Source organism: Hevea brasiliensis, chromosome 16, assembly GCF_030052815.1.
Source record: "Hevea brasiliensis isolate MT/VB/25A 57/8 chromosome 16, ASM3005281v1, whole genome shotgun sequence".
In the NCBI taxonomy this organism is placed as follows: domain Eukaryota; kingdom Viridiplantae; phylum Streptophyta; class Magnoliopsida; order Malpighiales; family Euphorbiaceae; genus Hevea; species Hevea brasiliensis.
In genome coordinates, this window is record NC_079508.1 from 49,903,170 (window position 1) to 49,928,320 (window position 25,151).

Below are 25,151 nucleotides of genomic sequence, written 5' to 3' on the forward strand. Positions count from 1 at the left end.
TTCATCGCAGAATCACAGATTGCTGGGACTGATATTGAAGCTTATCCTTGGAAATGCATCAGAGAAGCCTACAACTTGAATTGAAAACCCAGCAGTTGAAATATTCCAGTTCTATGCCTTTACTTGAGTTTCACCAGTTAGAATAATGCTTGCAAATTCTGGTCAATTCCAGGTTACAGTGATGGAGCATTTTGGAATAAAAGAAATCTGAAAGCAAACAAAGCAGTTCCTGAAGTTGCTGCTTACAAGGATTCAATTTAATTGATTTTATTTTTTTATCAATTTTCATATTCCATTCAATTGAATTTTTACATTGCAAATGATTTATTCCAAAAGAAGCCTATAAGATCATTATCGGGGCAGTGATAAAGTTTAATCCGAAATTCACATAAACCAAGCTAAATTACCAAAAATAGAATTTGGCAGTAGTCCCTGTGCAGTGATGAACCATTGAGATCAGTTGGGACACAGTAAAGATAATATCAAGCGATTACAGGTATCGGTTTATCTTGCATCCAACAAAACGCTGAGCAGGTAATGGATTCCTGCGGATTTGGACGTAAAGTTAATTAATACCAGAAGAACTGATCTTGGGTTAGTAGTTCAGTAAGATGGTGGAGGCGCAAAATTCTATATGATGAACGTGTAAAATCTGCCATTCCAGAATCTTACAGCCACATCATGGAGAAGTACCCTCCTCAGCACTCGCTTTATAATGCTAGTCACGTAAACAACCGTTATCCTCCATCTCCCCATCTAGCAATCTTAACAAGATATAAGTGCCTTGGGCCTCCATTATGTTGTAACTGGTTTGCCTTGAATGTGCATACATGGTTTTTTATTCCAATCCAACAGTATCCCATCATGGCTTTCACCTTTTTCCTTTTCATAGTTTTATTGACTCGATCCTTGCATTCTCATTGGCCCCTTGTCTAGCCAATACCAAACCAGGTAAAGATGACAGCACTCTCACCAGTTAAGAAAATAATAACTGAACACAAAAATTTAAAGTGGTTTGACCCAAATATAGTTCACAAATAAATATTTTATTATAAGAAAAATAATTACAAATATTAAATATTTTTCTTTCTCACAAATCAGTCAAACCCTCAAATCCAATTAAAAACAAAACCTTACAAGAAAAAATCTCTCTAATTTTTTTTTCTCTCAAAATTGTGCATCCTACCAAATACTGGGTTACTTTTCAAAATGGAGAAATGATTTCCTATTTATAAGCACACGGGTCGGTCACTTTTGTGCCAAAGAAGTCGGCACATGCGCCTTGCAAAAGTTGCCGCATCAACTTTAAGTTAAATTTCCTTTTTATATTATTATTATTTTAATATCTTCATTTGTAAATCTAGAGAAGAATCAGCTAGCTTCAACTTCTCACGTCCTTCAAGATTAAGAAATAGAATTCTTAATAGTTAAGAATTCAAGGCACCGATTCGATAAATCTCCACCTTGACTTGAATTCTCTTGCACTGATTTTTTCAATCTTTTACATTTTCAAATCATATAGAATTAACTCTTACAATTTCTGCAAAAGTTATTTTTTGTTTGGGTAATTCTTTCTACTTGTCGATATTACCCCTTGCCTCAAATTGCATATTTCCAATCAGTGTGCTACTTTCTAATTTATAGAGATTTTTCACGCCAAACTTCTCGCCTTTCATAATCATAAGAACACCTCAACTAACTCTCTTGACTCCACCTTGAATGGAACACCCATACCCTAAGGAATCCAATTTTCCCAAACAAATTAAGTTCCTTTTAGACTTAGGAACATACCTAATTACATCATCAAATATTTTCACATGCTCACCTTGCAACTTGATCTTCACTCTTTCAATATCTTCAACTTCCATCTTCTTGCCATTGGCTAGATTCACTTTCTTTCCTTTCTTAACTTCAATTTTATCAAACCACTCCTTTAAGCATATATGGAAAGGACACGCAAAATCCATTAACCAGTTAGCTTGTGACTTATCCTTTGTCTTTTTCTTGCTATCATCCACACTTAAAACATCACATTCAATTTCTTCATCAGTTGTAATTACAGCAGTCCCTTATTTTCCGTGACTTTTCTTAAATTCATTGAACTTTGCAAGGTCTTCTTTCATCTTCTTACAATTATATTGAATGTGGCCCTTCTAATGACAGTAGTAACACTCTTCATCTGTAATGTCTATTCCTGGTCTTAAGCTCGATCTACTATTTTTTCTTGAATTGCTTCCACGCTTATTGCTTCTTTCACGACTAGAACTTGCTACAAAAACTCCATCATCATTGCTACTACTTGTATTCTTGAACTTTTCATCATCTAAGATAACTGCAATGACCTCCTCTACCTTTAATGTCTCTTTCCCAAATATTAGAGCCGTCACTAGGCTTTTGTAAGATTGTGGGAGAGAGGTTAAAAGCAAAAGGGCTTTATCTACTTCATTTATTTTCATGCCGACATTAGCCACCTGAGTAATTAATTTATTGAAGCAATTGAGGTGATGTCTAACATCAGTACCTTCCTCCATTCTGAGTAGGTAGATTCCTTCTTCAAATACAAGTGATTTGGAAATATACAGGCTCTCCAACTTCTTTCACAAAACAATTAGTGAAGTCTCTTTCAAGACATTATACTTCACATCGAGAGCTAACATTAATCTAATCGTACTCACCGCCCTTTATTGAAGTTCCTCCCAATCCTCATCTTTGATAGTCGTCAGTTGCTTTTCGCTTAAATCTTTAATTAATTCTTATTGTACAAGGACGTCTTTCACAGTGTTTTGCCACAAACTAAAATTATTTTTCCCATTGAATGACTTCACCTCAAATTTTATGTTCATCATTTTTAGATCTCACGAACGTTAGCTCTGATACCAATTTATTAAAAAAATAATAACTCACAATTAAAGAGTACAAAATTTAAAGTGGTTCAACGCAAGCCCAGTCCACAAATAAATATTTTACTATGAGACAAATAATTACAAACACTAACTATTTTTCTCTCTTGAAAATCACTCAAACCCTCAAACTCAATTACGCACAAAACCTCACAAAAAAAATTCTCTCTAATTTTTCTCTCTTTCAAAATTGTGCATCCTATCAAATACTGAGTTACTTTTCAAAATGGAGAAATGATCTCCTATTTATGAGCACACAAGGGTTGGTCACTTTTGTGCCAAGGAAGTCGGCACATGCAACTTGCAAAAGTTGCCGCATCAACTTAAGTTAAATTTCCTTTTTATATTATTATTATTTTAATATTTTCATTTGTAAATCCAAAGAAGAATCAGCTGGCTTAAACTTCTCACGTCCTTCAAGATTAAGAAATAAAATTCTTAATAGTTAAGAATTCAAGTCACCGATTCAACACTTCCGAGTCCATTAATCCCTCTGCTTCTCTCTCTGTGTCAGTTTCAGGTCTTCGTTAATTGCACAAGAATAAAGTGTCGATCTCCAAATTAAAGAATTCATAAGGCATTGCTTCTGTTATATTCTTTGCTTCATCAAGACTACCAGCATGACACAACAAAATTCCATAACACAAGCATGTTAAATCTAGCATGTTGTCTGATGCAAGTGTTAGTGATGAAATTATTTTGTCTTGAAGATATTTTTTTTATTTTAATGTATTTTCTCTCTCATATCTGTATTAGTTGGGGTTAGTTTAGAACGAGTGGATAAGCTTAAGTTTGGGAGACAAATTTCCTTACATTATGGAGGTTTGATTAGCAAACTTTTGGCTTTTGTAATGTATTTAGTCTTTGTAATGAAAAAAGTTAATTGAGGTTCTTCCTTCACCATGTTTTTTGCTCTCTCTCAATTCTTCCATAATTTTCTCTTTCAATTCCCAACAAATGGTATCAGAGCAACCATGATCTTGAGGGACTGTTAGAGAGTTTGAGAGAAAACCAGTGAGAAACTACCAAATAAACTACCAATCACTCTTTTTGTTGAAGTTTTTTACCATCTCAAATGGCTTTCGGCAACACCACTCCATCACCTTCTCATTTTAATTGTGAAAACTACCATGTTTAGTGTCACACCTTACCCCTCTGTAAGGCATAACATGATCCCGTAGAATACATAATGAACTACCGAACTTCACATACCGATAACTCACTAAGTACACTACAAGGGATTTTGAAACCATTTTCTTACTTTTTGGAAGTGGTGAGCATTTTTGATAGGAACTAAAAACATTTAATTGAAGATTAAAAACTAGTTAAAATTATTGTCCATTTTATTTTTTCGCAAATTCTGAAAAAATTTCAGCAGAGTGCCGACAGTAATTGAGAAAAACAAAAAATTTACCAGTGGAAAAACACTTCCAATAATAACACTTCATCAAATCTCAACCACCAAATCACTCAATCAACACAAATCCATCCAATCTCCACAATTCAAAATAAGATTGTCATCCCAAATTTTTCCAAAAATAAGTTATACACCATGCATTTAAAATATTTAATTACATTCACAATTTAGTTCACAAACATAAAAAGCCAAAAGATAATATGATTACATATAACTGTACAACTGCTTAGTTACAAAAGTACATATGACTACAAAATTATTTACATCAAGAAATTATAAGGGTATAATCAAATACTTGTACGAAAGTCTCTGGGTAGTCCCCACAATCAGCAACTCACTCTGCTGTTTTTTCCTTGCCTCTATCTGTGACAGCAAAAGAAGCTATCACTGAGTAAAAAAATACTCAGTGGTGCACAATAAAATGTAAAGGCATAATATAAAACATTTTTGAACAATTTACAGTTCAAAAATTTCATAATCATATTCCACAATTTTTTTTAAAGCGTCTTTTAGCACAATTTTGATCAAACAATTTAATAAATACAGTATTGCCAATCCATACACAACTTAAGTCATGACACAAAATTTTCGATCAATGCCGTGTTGTACACCACGACAAAGCGATCTACAACCTCACTAATCGAAATTAATGAGTAAGGTGGCTAGCTAGCTAATGAGTACTCATCCGATCTCGACCTCAGCTAGTAAGCTAGAGAGGGAGGAAAATAAACGATCTCAACCCCATAAATGGAGGAGGAATAATGTGATACTGTCATGCTAAGTGTGAATCCAAAATCAATTTAAAACAATTATTTCCAACAATTTATGAGATATCCCAAATAATTTCCAAAGTCATTTTTTCAGTCACAAAGTGGCAACACAATTCATAAATAACACAGTGATTTCATAAAGCATAGCAATGCAAATTTTCAATTGGAAAACAATTGCATAAATTATTGTGCACAAACCTGACGTGAGTCGCCTCTAGGCCTTGACTCGGTCCTTTGTCACTTTCGGGTCTTTTTTAGCTGAAACACACAATTGACAGTGTTTCAGTATCTTATCTCACAATAAATCCAATAATTAATTCATATATGCTCAATTCTAGCTCCAATATGCTTAAACTAATGCTCTTGAAAATTTTCATTTCGGAGTTACTATTTATGGTACTATTCAAGTCAAAATGTTGACTTTCTTATGTTTAATAGGTATGAGAAATCCAATTACACCCACATACCACATTTTGGGTGCCTAATTTGTTGGTTTTGATTGTTTTTTCAAATTTTAGGTCTCTTAAGTACAATTTCAAATTTTCCAGATTTAATGTCCTATTTTGTACTGTTCCATTAATCATGTTGCTATTGGAATTTAGCAAAGTATTCTTCATAAAACTTATTCCTTATTGTCTTAACTTTACTTCCCATTTTGAATCACTCCATTTGGAGTTTTGTAGCCCAAGATATGGCTATTAGAACATATCTGGCCGGATTGATCTAACCCAGATTTCTGGGCACCTACTTTGGTTCTGGCAATTTTGGACCACTAAATTTGGGTGGCAAAATAACTTTGTTATGGGTAGAATTTGGGTTAATGTTTTTCATGAAAGTTGTAGTGCTATGTCATACCTTTTCAATGCCATAAAAATCAGGTCATTTGGACCTGTATAGCCCATGTTATCGCCATTGTTTATTTGGTCATTTTGGTACAGTGATAGTGCACTACACCCGGGTTTGACCTAATTTTTCCTTATATTATGGTCATTTTCTGGGCATAGTTCCTGAATGAAAATTGTGTCTTTACGTGTCTAATTTCATTCCCAATTGGCCTTACACCAATTGAATTGATAAATTTTAGTTTTGATCCCTGAAAAGGACCTAGGTCAAGCTGCCAGGATAGTGACCCTAACCAATCCGAATTGCAATCTCATTCTACCAAGTCAAACACATCACAAATGGTCCCAATTGACCATTTTCAACCTCAATCAAGGTCATTTGCATCATTTGACTATTTCCTCAAATTTTCTCAAATTTTCAAGAGGTTAAAAACCCTAATTACACAATTATGTAAACTAATGTAATTAAAGTGTATAATCATTGTCTATACACCCAATTCACCTCAATGAGCCGTTCAATTTCACCAAATTCATGCAACTTTTAACCCCCTCATAGGCTGGCCAAAATTCACTAAAAGTCCCCCAACAATTTTTTTTGTTTTAACTTTCCATAATTTCTATGTTTACTTAACCAAAACATAGGCATTAAACTAACAATTTCAATTTAAATTACTAACCTCAAACTTTGGTATCCAATTGCTCCAATTCTTCAATTTCTCCTTTCTTTTTCTTCTTTAATCTCTTTCTCAAGTTGAATTAACAAGCTTTATGAAGGAAATTTGGGAAATTAGGGTTAAATAAGTGAAGAAGTAAGCTTGTAGCCAAGCTTTCATGGAGGTGTTTCAATGGATGAGAGAGGTGCAGGTTTCGGCCAAAGCTTGAAGGAGGAGAAGAAATGGGTTTTTTTCTTTTAAATTTTTGTATTTTTATGTCTTTAATAATGATTTTTGACTTAGTCAAAATTGGTGAGAAAAATAAAATGAATTTTAACATCATGTGTGATGTCATTCACATGATGTCATAACTCAAAGTTTTATTCTTTTTCTTTTTCTTAAATTTTTTTAATAGTTCTTTAATTTAATTCTCGATTCCAAAATTTTTGTTTCTCCTATTTTATTGGACAGTTAGGTCAGGAGTTAGCTCTAGGGGTGAATTGACCAAATTGCCCCTCGCTGATTCAATCCGATTTGCAAATTATTCGATATTTCTTCTGGATCCTTGACCTAATTATTTGACCTGCTTAACAATTCTTTTTCGTGATTTTCTCTTTTCCACTATGTTCACAATAGTCCTAAGGACCGCGGCATCACATTTTCAGGTTCAAAATTCGGGTTAAGACTGACCTCGCAGTCACTTCCCGGGAAGGTCACCCATCGCTGTGACTCCTAGCTCATTTAACCTTTTATGTTATGTTTTTCTTATTTATACTTACTTATCAGGTAGTCACTATTTATTTTCATTCAAGGCTTATCTAGGTGTCTTAGATGTGATTCTAATCCCCTTAATTATCCGGACCGACACTGGTCACTGTAACAGTAAAATGTACCAGGCTATGCATATAGGGGTGTTACATTTGGGTTGTGAAGATGCGAGCTTATCTCAAAGGTTTGGGATTATGGCAGTATGTAGAGGAAAATAGAGCAACACTTCTATTATGTCAAAATCCAACTCTGAATTAGATTAGGCAACATGAAGATGAAGCTGCTAAAGCTCCAAAAGCCCTATCCTACATCCATGCAACCATATCAAATTCAGTTTTCACAAGAATCATGGCCTGTGACACAGCTTATGAAGCTTGGCAGAAGCTAAAAGTGGAGTTTCAAAGGTCTGATAAAACCCATCAGATGCAGGTCTTCAATTTGAGGAAAGAATTTGAGTTGCTAAGGATGAAGGATACTGAGAAGGTAAAGGATTACATTAATAGGGTGATGAAAATTGTGAATCAAATCAGGTTGTTGGGAGAATAGTTGGAAGAGAAGAGGATTGTGGAGAAAGGGATGGTGACTCTTCCTGAAAAATTTAAAGCTAAGATTTCTTCACTTGAAGATACTTGGGATATGACTCAGATCACTTTGACTGAGCTTTCCAATGCTCTGCAAGCTGTTGAACGGAGGAAGGCTTACAGAGAAGAAGAAATTGCAGGGGAGAAGGCACTAGTTGTAGCTCAAAAATTGAAATCAAATGAAGAAGGATCTACGAATAAGCAATCTGATAAGAAAGACAGGAACAAGAAGAACTATAGGAGGAAAGGGAAAAGGTTTGATAAATTTCCATCTTGTCCTCATTGTCAAAAGACCACTCACACTGAGAACTATTGCTGGTTTAGACTTGGAGCTCAATGTAAGATTTGTAGACAATTTGGTCATACTGATAAGGTTTGCACAGCAAATCAGAATCAACAACAGCAATAGAAAATTAGAATCAACAATAGCTACAGCATGCTACACCTACCAAAGCTACTAAAAATTTTGAAACTTATGAAGATAATGCACTTGCTGCTGCTGAAATTCACAAATGTGATGTTTCAATTGAAGCTAAGGATGTGTGTCTTGTTGGCAGTGGCTGTACACATCACATGTCAACAAACTTGAAGAGTTTCATGAGCTTGGATAGAAGTTATTCTTCAAAAGTGAAAATTAGATATGGTAGACTTGTTGATGTCAAAGGGAAAGGAGTTGTTGTGGTGTAAACTTTTTCAGTACCAAGCTGATTTCTGATGTTCTTTATGTTCCTGACCTGAATCAAAATTTACTTTCAGTTGATCAATTACAAATTACACACTAGTTTTTAAGGATAGAACATGTAAAGTTAGCAGTCCTACTGGTGTGAAGTTATTTCTAGTAAAAATGAGTGGTAGAAGTTTTCCTTTGGATTATAAAAACACTCAGGTTGAATCTTGCTTTGCTCATAATGTTGAAACTTCTCTGTGGCATAAGAGATTTGGACACACCAATCTCAAAACATTGAAGTTGCTTGAAAGCAAAAGCTTAGTTGCTAATATGCGATATGTGATTGAAGATTATGGTGTGTGTGTGAAGCCTGTTAATTTGGAAAATCTAGTCAGGCACCATTTCCAGTTGATCAAGCTTGGAGAGCCACTACCAAGCTGGATTTGATTCACACTGATGTGTGTGGACCAATGAGCACATCTTCCTATAATGGGAACAAATATTTTTTATTTTTTATTAATGATTATAGTAGATATTGCTAGGTTTACTTTCTCAAGCAGAAATCTGAAGTTTTTAGCATGTTCCAGAAGTTTAAAGCCTTTGTTGAGACTCAATTTGGTTCATTGATCAAGATATTGAGGCCTGACAATGGAACTGAGTATGCTAATGATCAATTCAAAGAGTATTTGCAGAAGGCTAGCATTCACCATCAGCTTATTGTCACTTACACACCTCAACAGAATGGTGTGAGTGAGAGGAAGAATAGATCATTTATGGACATGGCCAGGTGTCTCTTGTTTGAAAAAAATTTGCCAAAGATTTTGTGGATTGAGGCAGTAAACACTGCAGTATATTTGCAGAATAGGTTGCCTACTAAAGCATTACATGGCAAGACTCTATACGAAGCCTGGTGTGGAGTTAAACCTTCAGTTTCTCACCTCAAAGTGTTTGGCAGCATATGCTACCCTTTTGTTTCTAAAGCAAAGAGAAACAAGGTAGATCAAAGAGCTGAGAAAGGAGTGATTGTTGGCTATAGCAAGGAGTCAAAAGGCTATAGAGTTCTGAATCCCATCACTCAGCAAGTGTATATTAGTAGAAGCATCAAATTTGATGAAGAAAATGAGTGGGATTGGAGTAAGATGGAACCTGCTCAAAATCAGCAAACTAATTTTCAAGAATAGCAAACTGATTTTGAAGATCATATCCAACATCTTGTAGTTCCAGCTGCAATTGATGAAAATTGTGATGATGAATTTGTAGTGAGAGGAACTAGGTCATTAGATGAAATTTATAACAGATGCAACATTGCTTCAGTTGAACCAACTTAGGTGAGTGAAGCCTTGGAGATTCCTATGTGTTAAGCTACAATGGAGGAGGAGTTAAAGATGATCATGAAGAATGAGACCTAGACTTTGGTTCCTAACCAGTAGACAAGCAAGTGACAGGAACAAAGTGGGTTTTCAAATTGAAATTAAATTTAGATGGAACCATCAGCAAGCATAAAGCAAGATTAGTTGTGAAAGGATATGCTCAACAATAAGGGGTGGATTTCTCTGAAACTTTTGCTCTACTTACAAGGTTTGACACCATTAGTTAATTCTTGCATTATCAGCTAGTCAAGGGTGGCAAGTGTTCCAACTTGATTTCAAATATGCTTTCTCAAATGGTTTTTTAGAGGAGCAAATCTTTATTAAGTAGCCTGAAGGCTTCAATGATGGAAACAATCAAATGTGTTTGTTAAAAAAGGCACTTTATGGCCTTAAACAGGCTCCAAGGGCCTGGTATTCCAGAATTGATGGCTATTTGCTGAACTTGGGTTTCAAAAGAAGCGTAAATGAAGCTACTTTGTATGTGAAAAATCAAAGTAATGAAATTCTTATTATCTCCTTATATGTGGATGATTTGTTAATGACTGGAAACAACCAGAATTTGATTGAAGATTTTAGATTGAAGAAGCAGCAAGTTTTTGAAATGAATGATCTTGGGAAAATGTACTATTTCCTTAGCATGGAAATTTGTCAAACAAGTCAGGGATGCTTTGTCTCTTAGAAAAAATATGCTTGAGAGCTTCTTAGGAAGTTCAATTTCAGTAAATGTAAACCAGTCAGCACACCTATTGTCCACGGAGAAAAATTACAGAGAAATAATGATTCTAAGCCAACTGATGCATCAATTTATAGAAGCATGATTGGTTCATTTCTCTGTCTCTCAATGTCTAGACCTGACATCATGTATGCTAAAAGCATTTTGTCAAGATTTATGGATGCTCCATCTCAGATTCATCTTATGGCAGCCAAGAGAGTATTGAGATACATTCATGGCACCAGTGATCATGTTTTGCTTTATAGAAGATCTGTCAAAGTCAAGTTACTTGGATTTTCTGACAGTGATTAGGCTGGTTTAGTTGAGGATATGAAGAGCACCACTGGTTACTATTTTTCTCTTGGATCAGGAGTTATTTGCTAGGGAATAAAGAAGCAATCCATGGTGGCACAGTTAACTGCTGAAGCAGAGTTTGTGGTTAAATCTGATGCTGTTAATTAAGCAATTGAAGGAATGGAAGCGTGAAAAACACAAGTTTATACCATTGAATTCAAAAATTTTCACCTAAGGTCACATGCATCATGCAAGATTTATTTTTATCTATTTGATTTCAATGATAAACAACATATTAAAACTCTTTTAATATGTTTTTGGATCTGTATTTGCCATTTAAGATTTTAAAATTAATCAGATTAATTTTAGAACCCTAGATTAAATCAAGAACGATTACACTAACCTCTTGATGCAATCGCAATGTCTCGCGCTTTGAGATTCGTCTTCAGGAGACTAGATGTTGTCCCTCTAGCTTGTCCACACCAAGAACACCTATGGCAGCCCTTGAACAGCTTCTAAAGCTTTTTCTATTAATTAGAAATTCAAGTTCTGCCTTTTAAGAGATTAGAGATGTAAACAGGACACTAGAAACAATTTCTAGAGTTCTTAATTCAAGAGATTGATGGCTAATCTCTTTGAATTGATAAGAGATGAAGAAGAATAGATGAAAAGCCTCAAAGTGGCGTGACAAAGAAGAGGAGTGGCTGCTGGTTGCTTTTCTTTTTCATAACAACACTTAAATAGCTAGGTTAACACATTAAACCCTTGCCATATGTCATCCTTTGATTAGCTCTAGGTTTAAGTGACCCAATCACATTGTGCCAAGTGTTAAACCTATATTTAATCTTGATTTTAATCATCTTACATGATTAAAAAACATTTGGCAAGCTTATGTGTAATCCCATGTGTCACCATCTCATGGTGCTACGTGTCACACTGTGAAATGACCAAAATGCCCCTGTTTCTTAATTTTGAGTTCTTAACCCAAAATAATTATTTTTTTTTCTTCTTCTAATTTATATCAAATATAAATTAATTAATTAATCTCTATTAATTAATTTCTCATTAATTAAATTCATATTTAAACACTTTAAATATAAATTTAACTTATACTATACATCCAATAATCTAGATTTGATTTCAAGTCATGCTAAGGACTTTGCAATTTAATTGCAAACCAAACCTATTTAATTAATCAATTAAACTCTTTAATTAATTAATTAAATCATATTTAAATAGGTGATAACTTGTGTATGTGTGCGACTTACTAGGCTCATCATTAATTGGCAATGAGACATGGTATCAACTCTTAATATCATCAGAACTCTTTCTTACCATAAATGATTTCTCTAAATCATTTTATGCACCTCATAGACCATGGTTAACACCTAGCATAGCATGCCATGACTACCCAATTAGTAATAAGGTTTACCTTAAATGAACCTATAATCATATGTTACCATGCACTAGAATCTTTCTGTTACAAAATCCCAACTCAAGCTGGAGTCATGGTTTATGTCAAACTCCATTTGCTATGAATATTATGTTCTCTTTTAATTCCAGTTCTTGATTAAAAGATTTTCTCATCAGAAACTCTTTTCTGAATAAATCTATCTGTCCTGGCCAGGAACTTGAAACATCAAGAACAATTAAATGAACATAGGATTTTATCTCTATTTACTTAGAGGAACAGATTCCATCTTGATCAACACCTACCTCCATATATAACTAGTAAGAGCCAACACATGCCCATATACCCATACATAGTACAAGTATGAAAGCAGTATCAAACTCAAACTACCTATATACAAGATAACTGTGCTATCTCAGGTCTAAAGATTATATGTACTGATATGATTTATGACAAAATATTGACAAGAGTAAACTCCATGTGCTTGTCATAAGTGTCACTGGTTCGGCCTACTTATCATTTATAAGTGCCTATCATGTTTGTTATATGGCATGAGACTCACAATTCCATCTTATTTATATCTCATATAAATAACTTGGGAACAAACATGAATACAATCTTTCTGGATAAGTCATGTCCTTATTATCAAGTATCCTCGATTGTAAACCTATTTATGATACTTTGTGCTAGAAATATTATCACTCATATTCTTAACAACTTAAGAATAATATTTCTAACAAAATATCAATGGACCTTTTCTATTACACATAAATATATTATGTAAACGGAAAAGTGGAAATGCCTTTTATTAATAAAAATATGTACAAGATACATACTAAATGATATGCTCTAGGGTATACTACTAACAGCAATATGGTTGAGAAAAGTTTTGGTTGATTTGTGATTTTAGCAACTTTATCCTACTAAAATTCTTTGTGATAACAAGTCAGCAATAGCAATGGTGAAGAATCCAATTTTTCATGGCAGAACTAAGCACATTAAGATTAAGTATCATGCCATTAGAGAAGCTGAAAGAGAAGGTGAAGTTTTGTTGAAGCATTGCATGATAGAGGAGCAAATAATAGATATTTTCACAAAGGCATTACAGAAGCAAAGGTTTGAATACCTCAGATCTCGTCTTTGTGTTTGCAACAACACTAGCATCAAGGAGGAGTGTTAAATCCAACATGTTGTCTAATGCAAGTGTTAGTGATGAAATTACTTTGTCTTGAAGATATTTTGTTTTTATTTTAATGTATTTTCTCCCTTATCTGTATTAGTTCGGGTTAGTTTAGAATGAGTGGAGAAGCTTAAGTTTGGGAGACAAACTTCCTTACATTATGGAGTTTTGATTAGCAAACTTTTGATTTTTGTATTGTACTTAGTCTTTGTAATGAAAAAAAGTAATTGAGGTTCTTCCTTCACCACGTCTTCTGCTCTCTCTCAATTCTTCCATAATTTTCTCTTTCAATTCCGAACAAAGCATAATGCTAAATGCCAGGAATAACTCCGTAGATTTCTTCCATTTATGAAAATATAGTCTTTCCTTCTTCAACAAAAACCCCATAGCTGCAAGCTAGTAGAGCCCCAGCTAGTGTTATTCGATCTGGTGGTGGGCCTCTACTTAGCAGTTCCTTGAAAATAACCAGGGTTTCAAGTACTCTACCATTGCAAGTCAAACCCATAATCATGGTATTCCAAGATATCAAATCTCTTACAATCATCTTCTTAAATATTTGGTATAAACAATGAATCCAAATTTAGAATACATATCCACAAATGAGATAGAAATGATAGCGTCCAACTCCGAACCTAATTTTACCAACAAGGAATGGATTTGAGTGCCTTACTCTACTAGAAAAATGGAAATAGAGCTTAGAACACTGCTGATTGTGAATTCAGTAGGCCTAATATTCTCCCTCATAGAGATCACAAAAAGTTAGAGAGCTTCCTCCTTTAAACATGCTCTGCATGGCTTGAAATCATGGAATTGCTAGTGCAAAATCCCATTGATCTATTTCCTCAAAGAGCTACTCTGAATCCTTCAATCTGTTGCATTTGGAAAATAGGTCAATACCAGCACTTGAAACAATGGAATTACAAAGAGATCCTGCCTTGAGACTAAAGGAAAAAATCTACTTAGTTGTGCCCAAATTTTGCAAATTAAAGCAATAAGTGATTACTTCGGGTGAATAACTTGAAGATCTCATGTCATCCAACAGAGCTGACTTAATGCCAGTTCTCCAGGCCCAGATTTACAACATTCTGCAATCAACAAATTCCAAGTGATAACATCTAACTCTTCCATGGTAAAAAACACACCAAAAGCATAATCTGTGTAGCCAAGCTTCCCATAAATGTCAATTAAGGAATTCCCATGCACCACATTCAATATGTTCAACCCACCTCGAATCATGCTAGCATTAAGTTCCTTACAATGAAGAGCATCAAATCCTATGGAGTGTAGACATTATAATCAACTATGTGAATTCACTTGGCCTTGCACGCATATTTTGCATTTCCCTAAAAATTCTTAATGCATAATTGAAGTACCCATGTGAAGCATATCTAGAGGTCATGGAATTCCAACAAACGACGTCCCTTAAGGGTGAACATTCGGTTCAAACGGAACGGAACCGAACCGAACCGAATTAAATAATGAAAACCAAATTACATATTTTAGAAACCGAATCAACTAAAATGGATGAACAATCACATCGAACCAACTGTCTATCTCGGTTCGGTTCTGTTCGGTTTGGTTCAAATCGATTGGTTTTGATTTTTGATTATTTTTTAATTTAGACTTGATTTTCAAGTTATTTGGTCTAATTTTGTAACACCCCTCACCCGGTTACAGTGTAACCGAGCGAGGTGTGCTACATTCGGTATCGGAGCACCCTAACTTATCTTACTTTATTTCTTTAAAAATTTTGTTCTTATTATATTTAATATCGATTATTTTTCGAAGGAGAAATTAGCAGAGTTTCCTCTATTTTATTATCGTTTGACGTGTTTTACTATTCACCTGTTTGAAAATTTCAATAATATTTTAAAATAAAAATCTCATCAATTATTTTCATAATCATTTCATAATTCACATCTCATTCATATATCTCAATTTCATATTCATTCCCATGCATTTCCATTCACGCACAATTTATATATATAAGTTCTCAAGTTTCATTAATTTATATGATTTACAAACTGATTACAGAAATTCATAATTTACATGATCTACAAATTAATTACAGTTCCATAATCTATGTTTCAACATACAATTCATAGTTTACATTATAAATAATAACTAATTATAATGTACAAAATATATAATATGATCTATATGGGCCCTATCTACATGCATTGCTGAGAAGGTGACAACCTTGAACACTCTGCAGATCAGACTCCAAAATCTCTGTTTAGTATTAACTAGGCTTTAACTTTAGTACCTGCACAAGGAAACAAATCCATCGCGCTAAGCATTGCTGCTTAGTGGTGCAATAATATAACAAGAAATAATGTATACAAATAAAAATAATTCGAGCATATTTTCTATACTCAAGAATTTTATTTGGTTCATATGAAATTTGTCATACAGTATATTTTTCGTCATTTATGTTACTCTCTAGAATCTCTTCTGTCATAAGTTTACAATAATCATTTATATAATGTACAAATAAATCTAAAATTTATACTTATACTTTTTTCTTATGAAAGTCACATTTATACTGTTATTTAAGTTATAATTTTTTTACTAGTCTTTTTATCACTTCCTTGATACTTTCTAAGTTGTTTACAATTATTTTGTAATATTTAAAATTTTTAGAACTAATTTAATTTACTTCAGATCATTCTAAGAAATAAATTTTTGGAACTAATCTAATTTATTTCAGAACTTCTTTTCATTTATTTACTTTCTAGCATTTTTAATTGCTAATATTCATAACTTATTTTAATAAATTAGACTGCCCAAGTAACCTATGACAGGCTGACTAAACTAGATAACGGGTCGTTGGCACTGGACACCGCGATGCCTCGAGCCGTCATACCATGGGACGCAGAACTTCAACCATGTATGTAGTCAGTATGGCTAAAAAGCCATTATAACACATAATCGGGCATTAAGCCATGAATGCGGGTATAAAGCCATGAATGCAGGCATAAAGCCATGAATACAGGCATAAAGCCTTTCGCAGTACTGCTAAAACAATACCCTATTGGCATGCCAAACTATCCAATTTGACACACGTGTCTAGGCAATACAAGGGCACATAATATCATTAAATATTAATATATTGTGTTTTATGATTTCATTATTTCATGACAAATTTCGTAATTTATACATTCATCATAATATTCATACTAATTTCAATTCACATTCATTTGGTTTCACGTACCATTTACATTCATCATATTTCCTTTCTCTCTTAATGGGAACCTAAATCCCAAATGACACTTCTGTCTCATTTATACATTCAACAATCTATTCATGTGTAGTACATTTCATACTTCAAGTTGTATTGCTAATACATTATGAATTTCACTAGTGTTGGGAGTATAAATCTCAATTACCTATTCCAAATAATCCATGAATATTTCTTGGATTCCAAATTTCATACATTAATTTCCTCTACCAATTTAGTTATTACACTTTGTGTCTTTGTATTACAATTCACATTACTATTCACTCAAATTATTGACTTTTTAATACATAATAAATTTATTGAACCTATGTTCACCAAGATACCACATTTTACATTCTAAAGTTGTTGGTATTGGTTGCCAACACCATTTTAAAGCTTAGGGTTGGTTACTTTACAATTTTTAGATTTCAAGTACTAAGTTTACTGTTCCATTAGTCATTTGTACAGTAGAAATTTGACAAAATTGTCTTCATAAAAGTTGTTCCTTATTGTGTCTAGTTACATTTCTTTTTTTGAATCACTCCATTTAGAGTTTTGTAGCTCAAGTTATGGCCTAAACACCATAACTGGCCGGATTACAAATTTTCCAGATTTTCTGGGCAGAACCAATTCTACCCTTTTTTGTACACTGACTACAGGTCAGTTTTTGAACATGTTATGATCAAATTCCGGGTTTAGTTTCTTCATAAAAGTTGTAGGCCTATGTCTCAGCTATCTGCTGGTAAAATTTCAGGTCAATTAAACCTTTCTAAACGGAGTTATGACCAAATGAATAAATACTATTCATTTGGTCATTTTGCCCAGGCAGAATGCAAGTCACCCAAATTAGGGTAATTTTTAGGTCAACTTGGTTTGGTTTCCCGGATAGGGTTTCTTCACCAAAGTTATGCCATTATATGTCTAGTTTCATGTCCAATTGGCCTTGCACCAATTGAACCTATGAAACTCCATTTATGGCTGCCCAAACTTATTGGACTCACAACCAGTCCTGCAGGTCACCAAGGGCAGCATGCCTAAGCTCAACTCCAACATCCTTACTCACTTCAATTCCTCCTCACACACATTCAAATGGTCACTAATTGACCATTACAAGGTTAATATACCATTTCATGAGCAAACCCTAATTTTTTTCACAAACCCTAATTTCCAAGTGTCCATTTCATGCTATCATGCCATCTAACACATTCAACACACATAATCCAATATCTAACTCAAGTTTTCTCATCACAAACCACTTCTAAACAATTCAAGTCATACAAATTAACCAATCTCATCCTTCTCCCATGGCTGCAAATTTTCATACACACTTCAATATAATTGTTTTATTTAATTTTTCAACAAACTCTCATTTAATTAGTCTTCCTAACAAGGATTAAAAAGAGAGGGAAGTAAGTATAAGCACTAACCTTTTTGAGCTTCACTTAACCTTGATTAAACCTCCCTAATCTCTTCTTATTTGGCTGCCAATAGCTTTTTCTAGGTGAAAGATCAAATTTTTGTGAAGGGACTTGGCAATTTTGGTGAACAAATGGAGAGGAAATTCAAGCTTTTAAGCTTGAAAATAGTGGAACCTCTTCTCTCTCTCTCTCTCTCAATGTTTTTTGCTGCCCAAAGGTTGAAGATGCAGATTGTTTGTCAATTTTTGGCCTCTTTTATCTCTTTTAATGAGTTTAATAAATTGTGATTGGTGGAGGAAATTTAAATGACATCATATGATGTCATAATTAGCATTTTCTCTCATTTTCTTTTCTTCTCTTCTCTTCTCTTCTCTACTTATTTCTAATTTAATTTTTAGCAATATTTATTCATATTTTAGATCATAATAATTATTTACTTAACTAGACAAATCAGCCAAAAATCATCTCTGAAGACGAAATGATCAAAATGCCCTCCGTTTGGCTTAACAGACTAAAATTGTTTGTACTTATTGAAAAATTTTTCTAAACCTTTTCTTGGCATTCTAATGCCATAAAAACCTCAATAACTCTTCTTTGCAGTCCCAAAAATTATTTTATGAATTTTCTCCCGGTTTAGAGCTTCTAGTTGCAAATACCAACTTACCATCAAGTTACCCATCGCTAGGGCACCGGCTCATTTAACTTGGTTATATTTTATTTTTAAAATTTTTCCTACATTTTTCTTGTTAATATTTGAGTTAATTATGGTTTCTCACTTTAATTTAAATATTTTTCCAAACGTTCTAGCTGTTCGGACTGACACTGGTCACCGGAACAGTAGAATGTACGGAATGGTTACAGTGGGGGTGTTACAAATTTGGATTTTGGTTTGAACTTAATAACCATTAATCAATAAAATTAAACAATTTATATATAAAAAATTAAATATAATTCATAAATTTCCCATAAAAATAAATCAATTCAAAAATCAATTCGGTTCGATTTGAATATATAAAATTACTATTCGGTTCGGTTCGGTTTAACCAATTTTTTCTCTTCAAAATCGAATTGAACTGAAATAATTAAAAATTTTATAATATAAAATTGAACCGAAACGAATGAATTTTAAAATCAAACTGATTGAACCGAATTGATTTGGTTCGATTCGATTTTTCTGTTTGAACCAAAATCTGCTCACCCCTAATGTCCCTTTCAGGCATTTCATTGAAAGGAGAATGAGCTATCTCAAACTTGCCAAAATTTAAAACACCTTCCAAGAAAATGTTACAAGATATAGTATTTTTAATAGTTATATCACTAAACACCGTCAAAATATCATCAAAAGAACCACAAAAATGGAACTATAGGTCAAGACAGCAATTGCCCAAAAAAGTATGACAATCTTGGCAAAAGATAATGATTTTACTGAGAAAAAATGGTCTATGATTTGAGAGTAGAAGGAGAATGTGGTTTGGGAGATTTTACGACTTTACTTTAGAAGAAGGTTACATAAAAATGCCATGTGCTATTAAAGAAGCCTGTAAATAGAGAAACCTCAAAGTTTACCTAATAAAACTAGGTTTTGAATCCTCTGGCAGTGATTCTCCTTCTTCTTCTTGTTCAATCTCTGCACCCACAGGTTCTGGAGAGGCTTAAGTTTTGAGTAGCGGAGCTGCAGAGGCCAGCCTAAATTTTTATTAGATGAGACTATAGACTAGCACAGAAGAATGAAAATGTATTTCCTTTAAAATTAAAGAAATATTTAATTTATTTTTTTAAAGTATACTCAACTCAACTAAGCTTTTATTTCAAAAATTTGGGATTGGTTATATGGATTCTCTTTCTCCACTCTAAACGATTTTGGGTTAAATCCTCGGAAATGTGTAATGCTTCTAGGTCATGTTGTACTACTCTCCTCTAAGTCAGTTTAGGTCTACTCCTTCTTTTCTTTTTATCCTCTAACCTAATGTGCTATACTTGTCTAATTGGAGCCTCTGTATGTCTGCGCTTCACATGACCAAATCACCTCAATCTCCCTTCTCTCAACTTATCCTCAATTAGCATTACTCCTACCTTTTCTCTAATACTCTCATTATGGACTTTATCTAGCCTAGTATGACTACTCATTCACCTAAACATACTCATATCCGCAACTCTAATCTTAGTTACATATGACTCCTTCAATGCCCAACACTCGCAATATAACATGGCCAGTTGTATGGCTGTATGGTAAAATTTTCCTTTTAACTTATTGGGAATCTTGCAACCACATAAGACTCCCGTGGCACATCTCCACTTCAACCATCCGGCTTTAATCTTATGACTAACATCCTTCTCATATCCCCCATCTACTTGAAGGATTGAGCCGAGATATTTAAAGTGATTACTTTAGGATAGTACCACTCTATCCAAATTAACTCTTTCCCTATCACCAGTTCGGCCTTCACTGAAATTGCAATGCATGTATTCTATTTCCGTTCTACTTAACTTAAATCCCTTTGACTCTAGAGTACTTCTTTAAAGCTCTAACTTTCTATTGACTCATTATCGCTTCTCATCTATAAAAACTATATCATCCGCAAACATCATGCACCAAGGGATACTCACTTGTATATGTTTCATCAGTTCATCTAAAACTAATGTAAAAAGGTAAGGGCTTACACCTTAACTTTAGTGTAATCCAACTGAGATAGGAAAATCTCTTGTATCCCCTTCCACTGTGTGCACAATAATAGTTACTCCTTCATACATATATTTCAACACTTGTATGTACCTAATAGATACCCTCTTTTGTTCTAACACTCTCCATAAGACATCTCTTGGAACACCATCATAAGTCTTCTCCAAATCGATAAAAACCATGTGTAGATCTTTCTTCACATCTCTATATTTCTCCATCAAGCTTCTAATGAGAAAGATTGCTTCCATAGTTGAACGACCGGGCATGAAGCCCAATTGATTGGAAGAGATATAAATGTCATGACATAGTCGATGTTCCACAACTCTCTTTCACAACTTCATAGTATGGCTCATGAGTTTAATTCTCCTATAGTTTTATTAACTCTGTAAGTCTCCCCTATATAAATGTAAATTTTATTGAACTAATTAAACATGCTTTTATTGAATAAAATATCATACTTTTTAATATTTAACAACAATTTGTGCAACTGTTCAAAATGTTTGGAGCTTGGAAGTACAAATAGTTTATAGATGCTTCATTTCTACTGACATAGGCATGCTAGTGCAATACTACTCTCAAGGGTTTAATGGAGCTGTACCCTGTGGTATGCTTCTTTTGGTTGCAAGAGTTGGTCTAGCAAAAGGAAATTGAATGAAACAATTTAAAATTCCATCATTTGTAATAATCAATTTTCATGTACAAAGAAAATATTGTTTTCCCGCTTTTGCAGAGCAAAGATTTCATTGGTAGCATATGTGTAAATATCTAGTAGGAGTAGCTTTCTTAGAATTTTATTCCAAATAATAAGGCTGTTTTAAGGACTTTTTCCACTTGATGAACTATAATTCTATAGATCGAGTCTTCCCCACTTGCAATCAAACTAGCAATATACAATTAACCTTGAAATTCCTGATAATTTCCCCTGTTTACGGCAAGCTGCAGTCCAGTTCCTAGGCTGACGTAGATAATAAATAAACAAATAAATCCACTATGCATTTGAAGCTCAAAATTTAAGCTACAATTAAAAATTCCTCAATTTAGACTACAAGATTTACAGAATATGTAAGATGAGAACAAAGTAATGAGAACAATTTTTTTATTTTTTCAAGCTGATGACTCAAACACATTACCTAATGTAGTTGAGCAGGGACTAACTTTGTCAAAGATCAAAGAGCGAGGCATGAACTTTCCTGATGCAAGTCATGTTCATAACTATCTAATTTAATTTCAATATATCACATATCTAGATCTCAAGATGCTATGAGATCATCTGCATAATTGAGCTTCTATAGAGGAAGAAATCTTTGGGCTTCCCAAAAAATAACTGTACAATTCTAGTGTAATTCATGTTTGCACCTCTGCTTGAATTGTCATATCTGTGTATGCTCATGATTTCGATGGCTACCCTACTTTCTTCCTCTTCAAGTCCATGCATAAGCCTCCTTTACTCAACTCCAAATCCATGCAATGATGATCACTGCAAAAGACAGGGAAGATCCAAACGCATCATAGGTTTCAAATCAAGGCATAACCATCAAGAGCTTTCCAGTTAAATTCTAATTGCATGCAGAGAACTTACTCACCACTAGGGAAATGCCTAGAATAAATTGTTGTAATAATCATATAGGCCAAGAAGAAAGTGTGGCCGCTTTGATCAGGCAATGCCCCCATAAGGAAGCTACAAAAATGTGTAAGAAAATGGTAGCCCACCTTGCCCAAATAACACAAGTGACAAGAAGATAAAAGTAGCAGGATGGATGCACTGTAAGACCAAGCTTTGCTCATAGTCTAAATGAGATATCTTGATATGATTTAAGTAGCAAATACAGAGCTAGGTGAACCCAAAATTGACAAGATTGCTTCGAATTTACAGTTGATTGAATGTAATTGAACCCACAAAAAGATCAGCAAAAACAAAAATGAATAACATGATTCCTTCTCATGATGATGCAAGTCCCCTGATTGCTCACGTTCCAGATATCTTGTTCAATCAGCCCAACTGAAACCAGGATGCTTTTTAACTTGCTTCTCTTTCATTATCTTTCTAACTAGGGCTGAGCTTTCCCAGTCCCCAGAGGTAGCAAATATGCCAGATAGTTGCACATATGCACTGGAGCTCTCAGGATCAAGCTCAATGATTCGCTCTGCCACCTTTTCTCCAAGATCCTTATCTCCATGAGCCAAACAACCCCTCAACACAGATAACCACATACTGGCGTCTGCCACAAAAGGCATATTCTCAACAAGATTCTTTGCTTCTTGTATGTAACCAGCACGAGCAAAGAGATCAACCATGCATGAATAGTGCTCAATTCCTGGATCAATATGATAGTCATATTTCATAATATTAAACCATTTCCACCCCTCCTCAACCAATCCACAATGATTACAGGCGGATAAAACGCACGTAAATGAAATATCAGTAGGTATCACATCAGCATGCTTCATTTCATTGAACAGTGTTAGTGCTTCCAATCCATAACCATTTGTAGCATACCCCATCAACATTGAATTCCAAGAGACTTCATCAGATTTGGTCATTGTATCAAATAGTTTTCTCCCAATGTCAACAAAACCACATTTGCAATAAAAATCAACAAGTGAGGTAGAAACAACCAGATCAGATTTTAGCCCAATCATGATTGCTATTGCAAAAACCTGTTCACCAAGTTCAAGTGAAGAGATACCAGCACAGGCACTGATCACACTAGCAAGGCTAAACTTGTCAATCCTCAAATCCAGTTTATTCATTTTGCAAAAAAGATCCAATGCGTCAATTGGACAACCATTTTTGGCAAGACCCACTATCATTGAATTCCATGATATCAAGCTTTTACTAGGCATTGTCTTGAAGATCTGCTTAGCATCTTCAATTCTACCACAATTGCTATATACTGTGATCATAGAGTTGAGCAAGACTGTATCGTAGGCTTTGAGCTCGCTGAATAATTTGCAAGCATCATTAGGACTTCCACATTTGGAATATGCATCAACAAAAGCACAAGCGACAACAATATCATCAACTAATCCAACTTTACAGGCATAGGAATGCATTTGTTTAACATGTTGTATATTCCCAAAGCTACTGCAGGCACTCAAAATAATTGCTACTGTGGATGAGTCTACTTGAATTCCATTTTTCTGCATCTTATTGAAGAGTGCAAATGCTTCCATTTCTTTGTTATTGATAACATATCCAGAAACCAATGAATTCCATACCACAACACATGGACTACTTTTTCTATCAAATATTCTTCTAGCATCATTCATTCTACTACAATTTGCATAGCCGGTGATAAGTGTTGACAAAGAAAAGTCATTTGCCTCCTCCATCGTATTTAAGACATAATTCGCACTGTTTAAATCACCACACTTTCCATAAAAATTAATCAGAGAACTAGCCAATACTGAGTCAAATTCCATGTCATCTATTAGAATCCGGGCATGGATTTGCTTGCCACATTCAATAGCTTTCAAATCAGTACAAGCGCCAATAACAGTTGCTAATACAAACGAATCACCACATGATTTTTCCAACGGCTTCAAATTCAATTCCTTAAACAGCCTAACAGCTTCTCTTGAACGCCCATTCCGAGCATAACCATGAATCATCGAATTCCATGCAACCCCATTTCTCCTAGGCATCTCATTAAACAACTTCCTAGCAATGTCAAATTCACAAGCTTTTACAAACCCGGAAATGACCAAATTCCATGAGTAGTCATCCTTGTGGGGCATCAAATAGAAAAACTCCAGGGATTTTTCTTTGTTTCCAGACTTCATGTAGCCCTCTATCATGGTGTTCCATGAAAAGCAGTTTCTATAGGGCATTTCATAGAACAGTTTATGTGCATCGCTCGTGCTGCCACACCGAGTGTACATAAGCAGAATGCGGTTTACCAGTGAAAGAGTGGAATATATGAGACCCCTTTTGAGAGAGAGAATGTGGAGCTGTTTGCCATGTTGGATTGAACGGTGGGTATTAAGGGATTGAAGTAAGCGAGCTAAAGATTGGAGATCAAAATCCATAGCAACAGAGAATGACCCATGAATCTCTGGTCTATAAGAAAGTTTTACCGCGTAATGCAGCTTATTTGTAGTATTATTAGTAAATACGACGCCGTCTGTTGACCAGTCGACTAAGAAAAATTATTCGTGGTGGTAAAACGACGAGCAGTCCATAAAGAAATGCAGAAGAAATAATCCGGGTAAACGACAGGTCGTTTTAATACATTGTAATGCAATAATATGAAGATGATGATGGTGAT

The 25,151-nt window shown here is 34.3% G+C and overlaps 1 protein-coding gene and 1 pseudogene across 1 annotated transcript; both read right to left on the minus strand.

Annotated features, from left to right (window-relative positions):
- On the minus strand, positions 1–22,668 carry LOC131174642 (pentatricopeptide repeat-containing protein At1g43980, mitochondrial-like; annotated as a pseudogene).
- LOC131174748 (putative pentatricopeptide repeat-containing protein At1g77010, mitochondrial) lies at positions 21,856–25,151 on the minus strand. The gene is made up of 2 exons (XM_058138642.1): positions 22,467–25,151; positions 21,856–22,360 (listed from the first exon to the last, which is right to left on the minus strand). The coding sequence occupies exon 1, from the start codon at positions 24,910–24,912 to the stop codon at positions 22,870–22,872; it is 2,043 nt and encodes a 680-aa protein (XP_057994625.1). The 5' UTR covers positions 24,913–25,151; the 3' UTR covers positions 21,856–22,360; positions 22,467–22,869.

Bases quoted from the DNA above. Each gene is read 5' to 3' on its own strand.
- LOC131174748 (XM_058138642.1), bottom strand. From the start codon at position 24,912: ATGGATTTTGATCTCCAATCTTTAGCTCGCTTACTTCAATCCCTTAAT.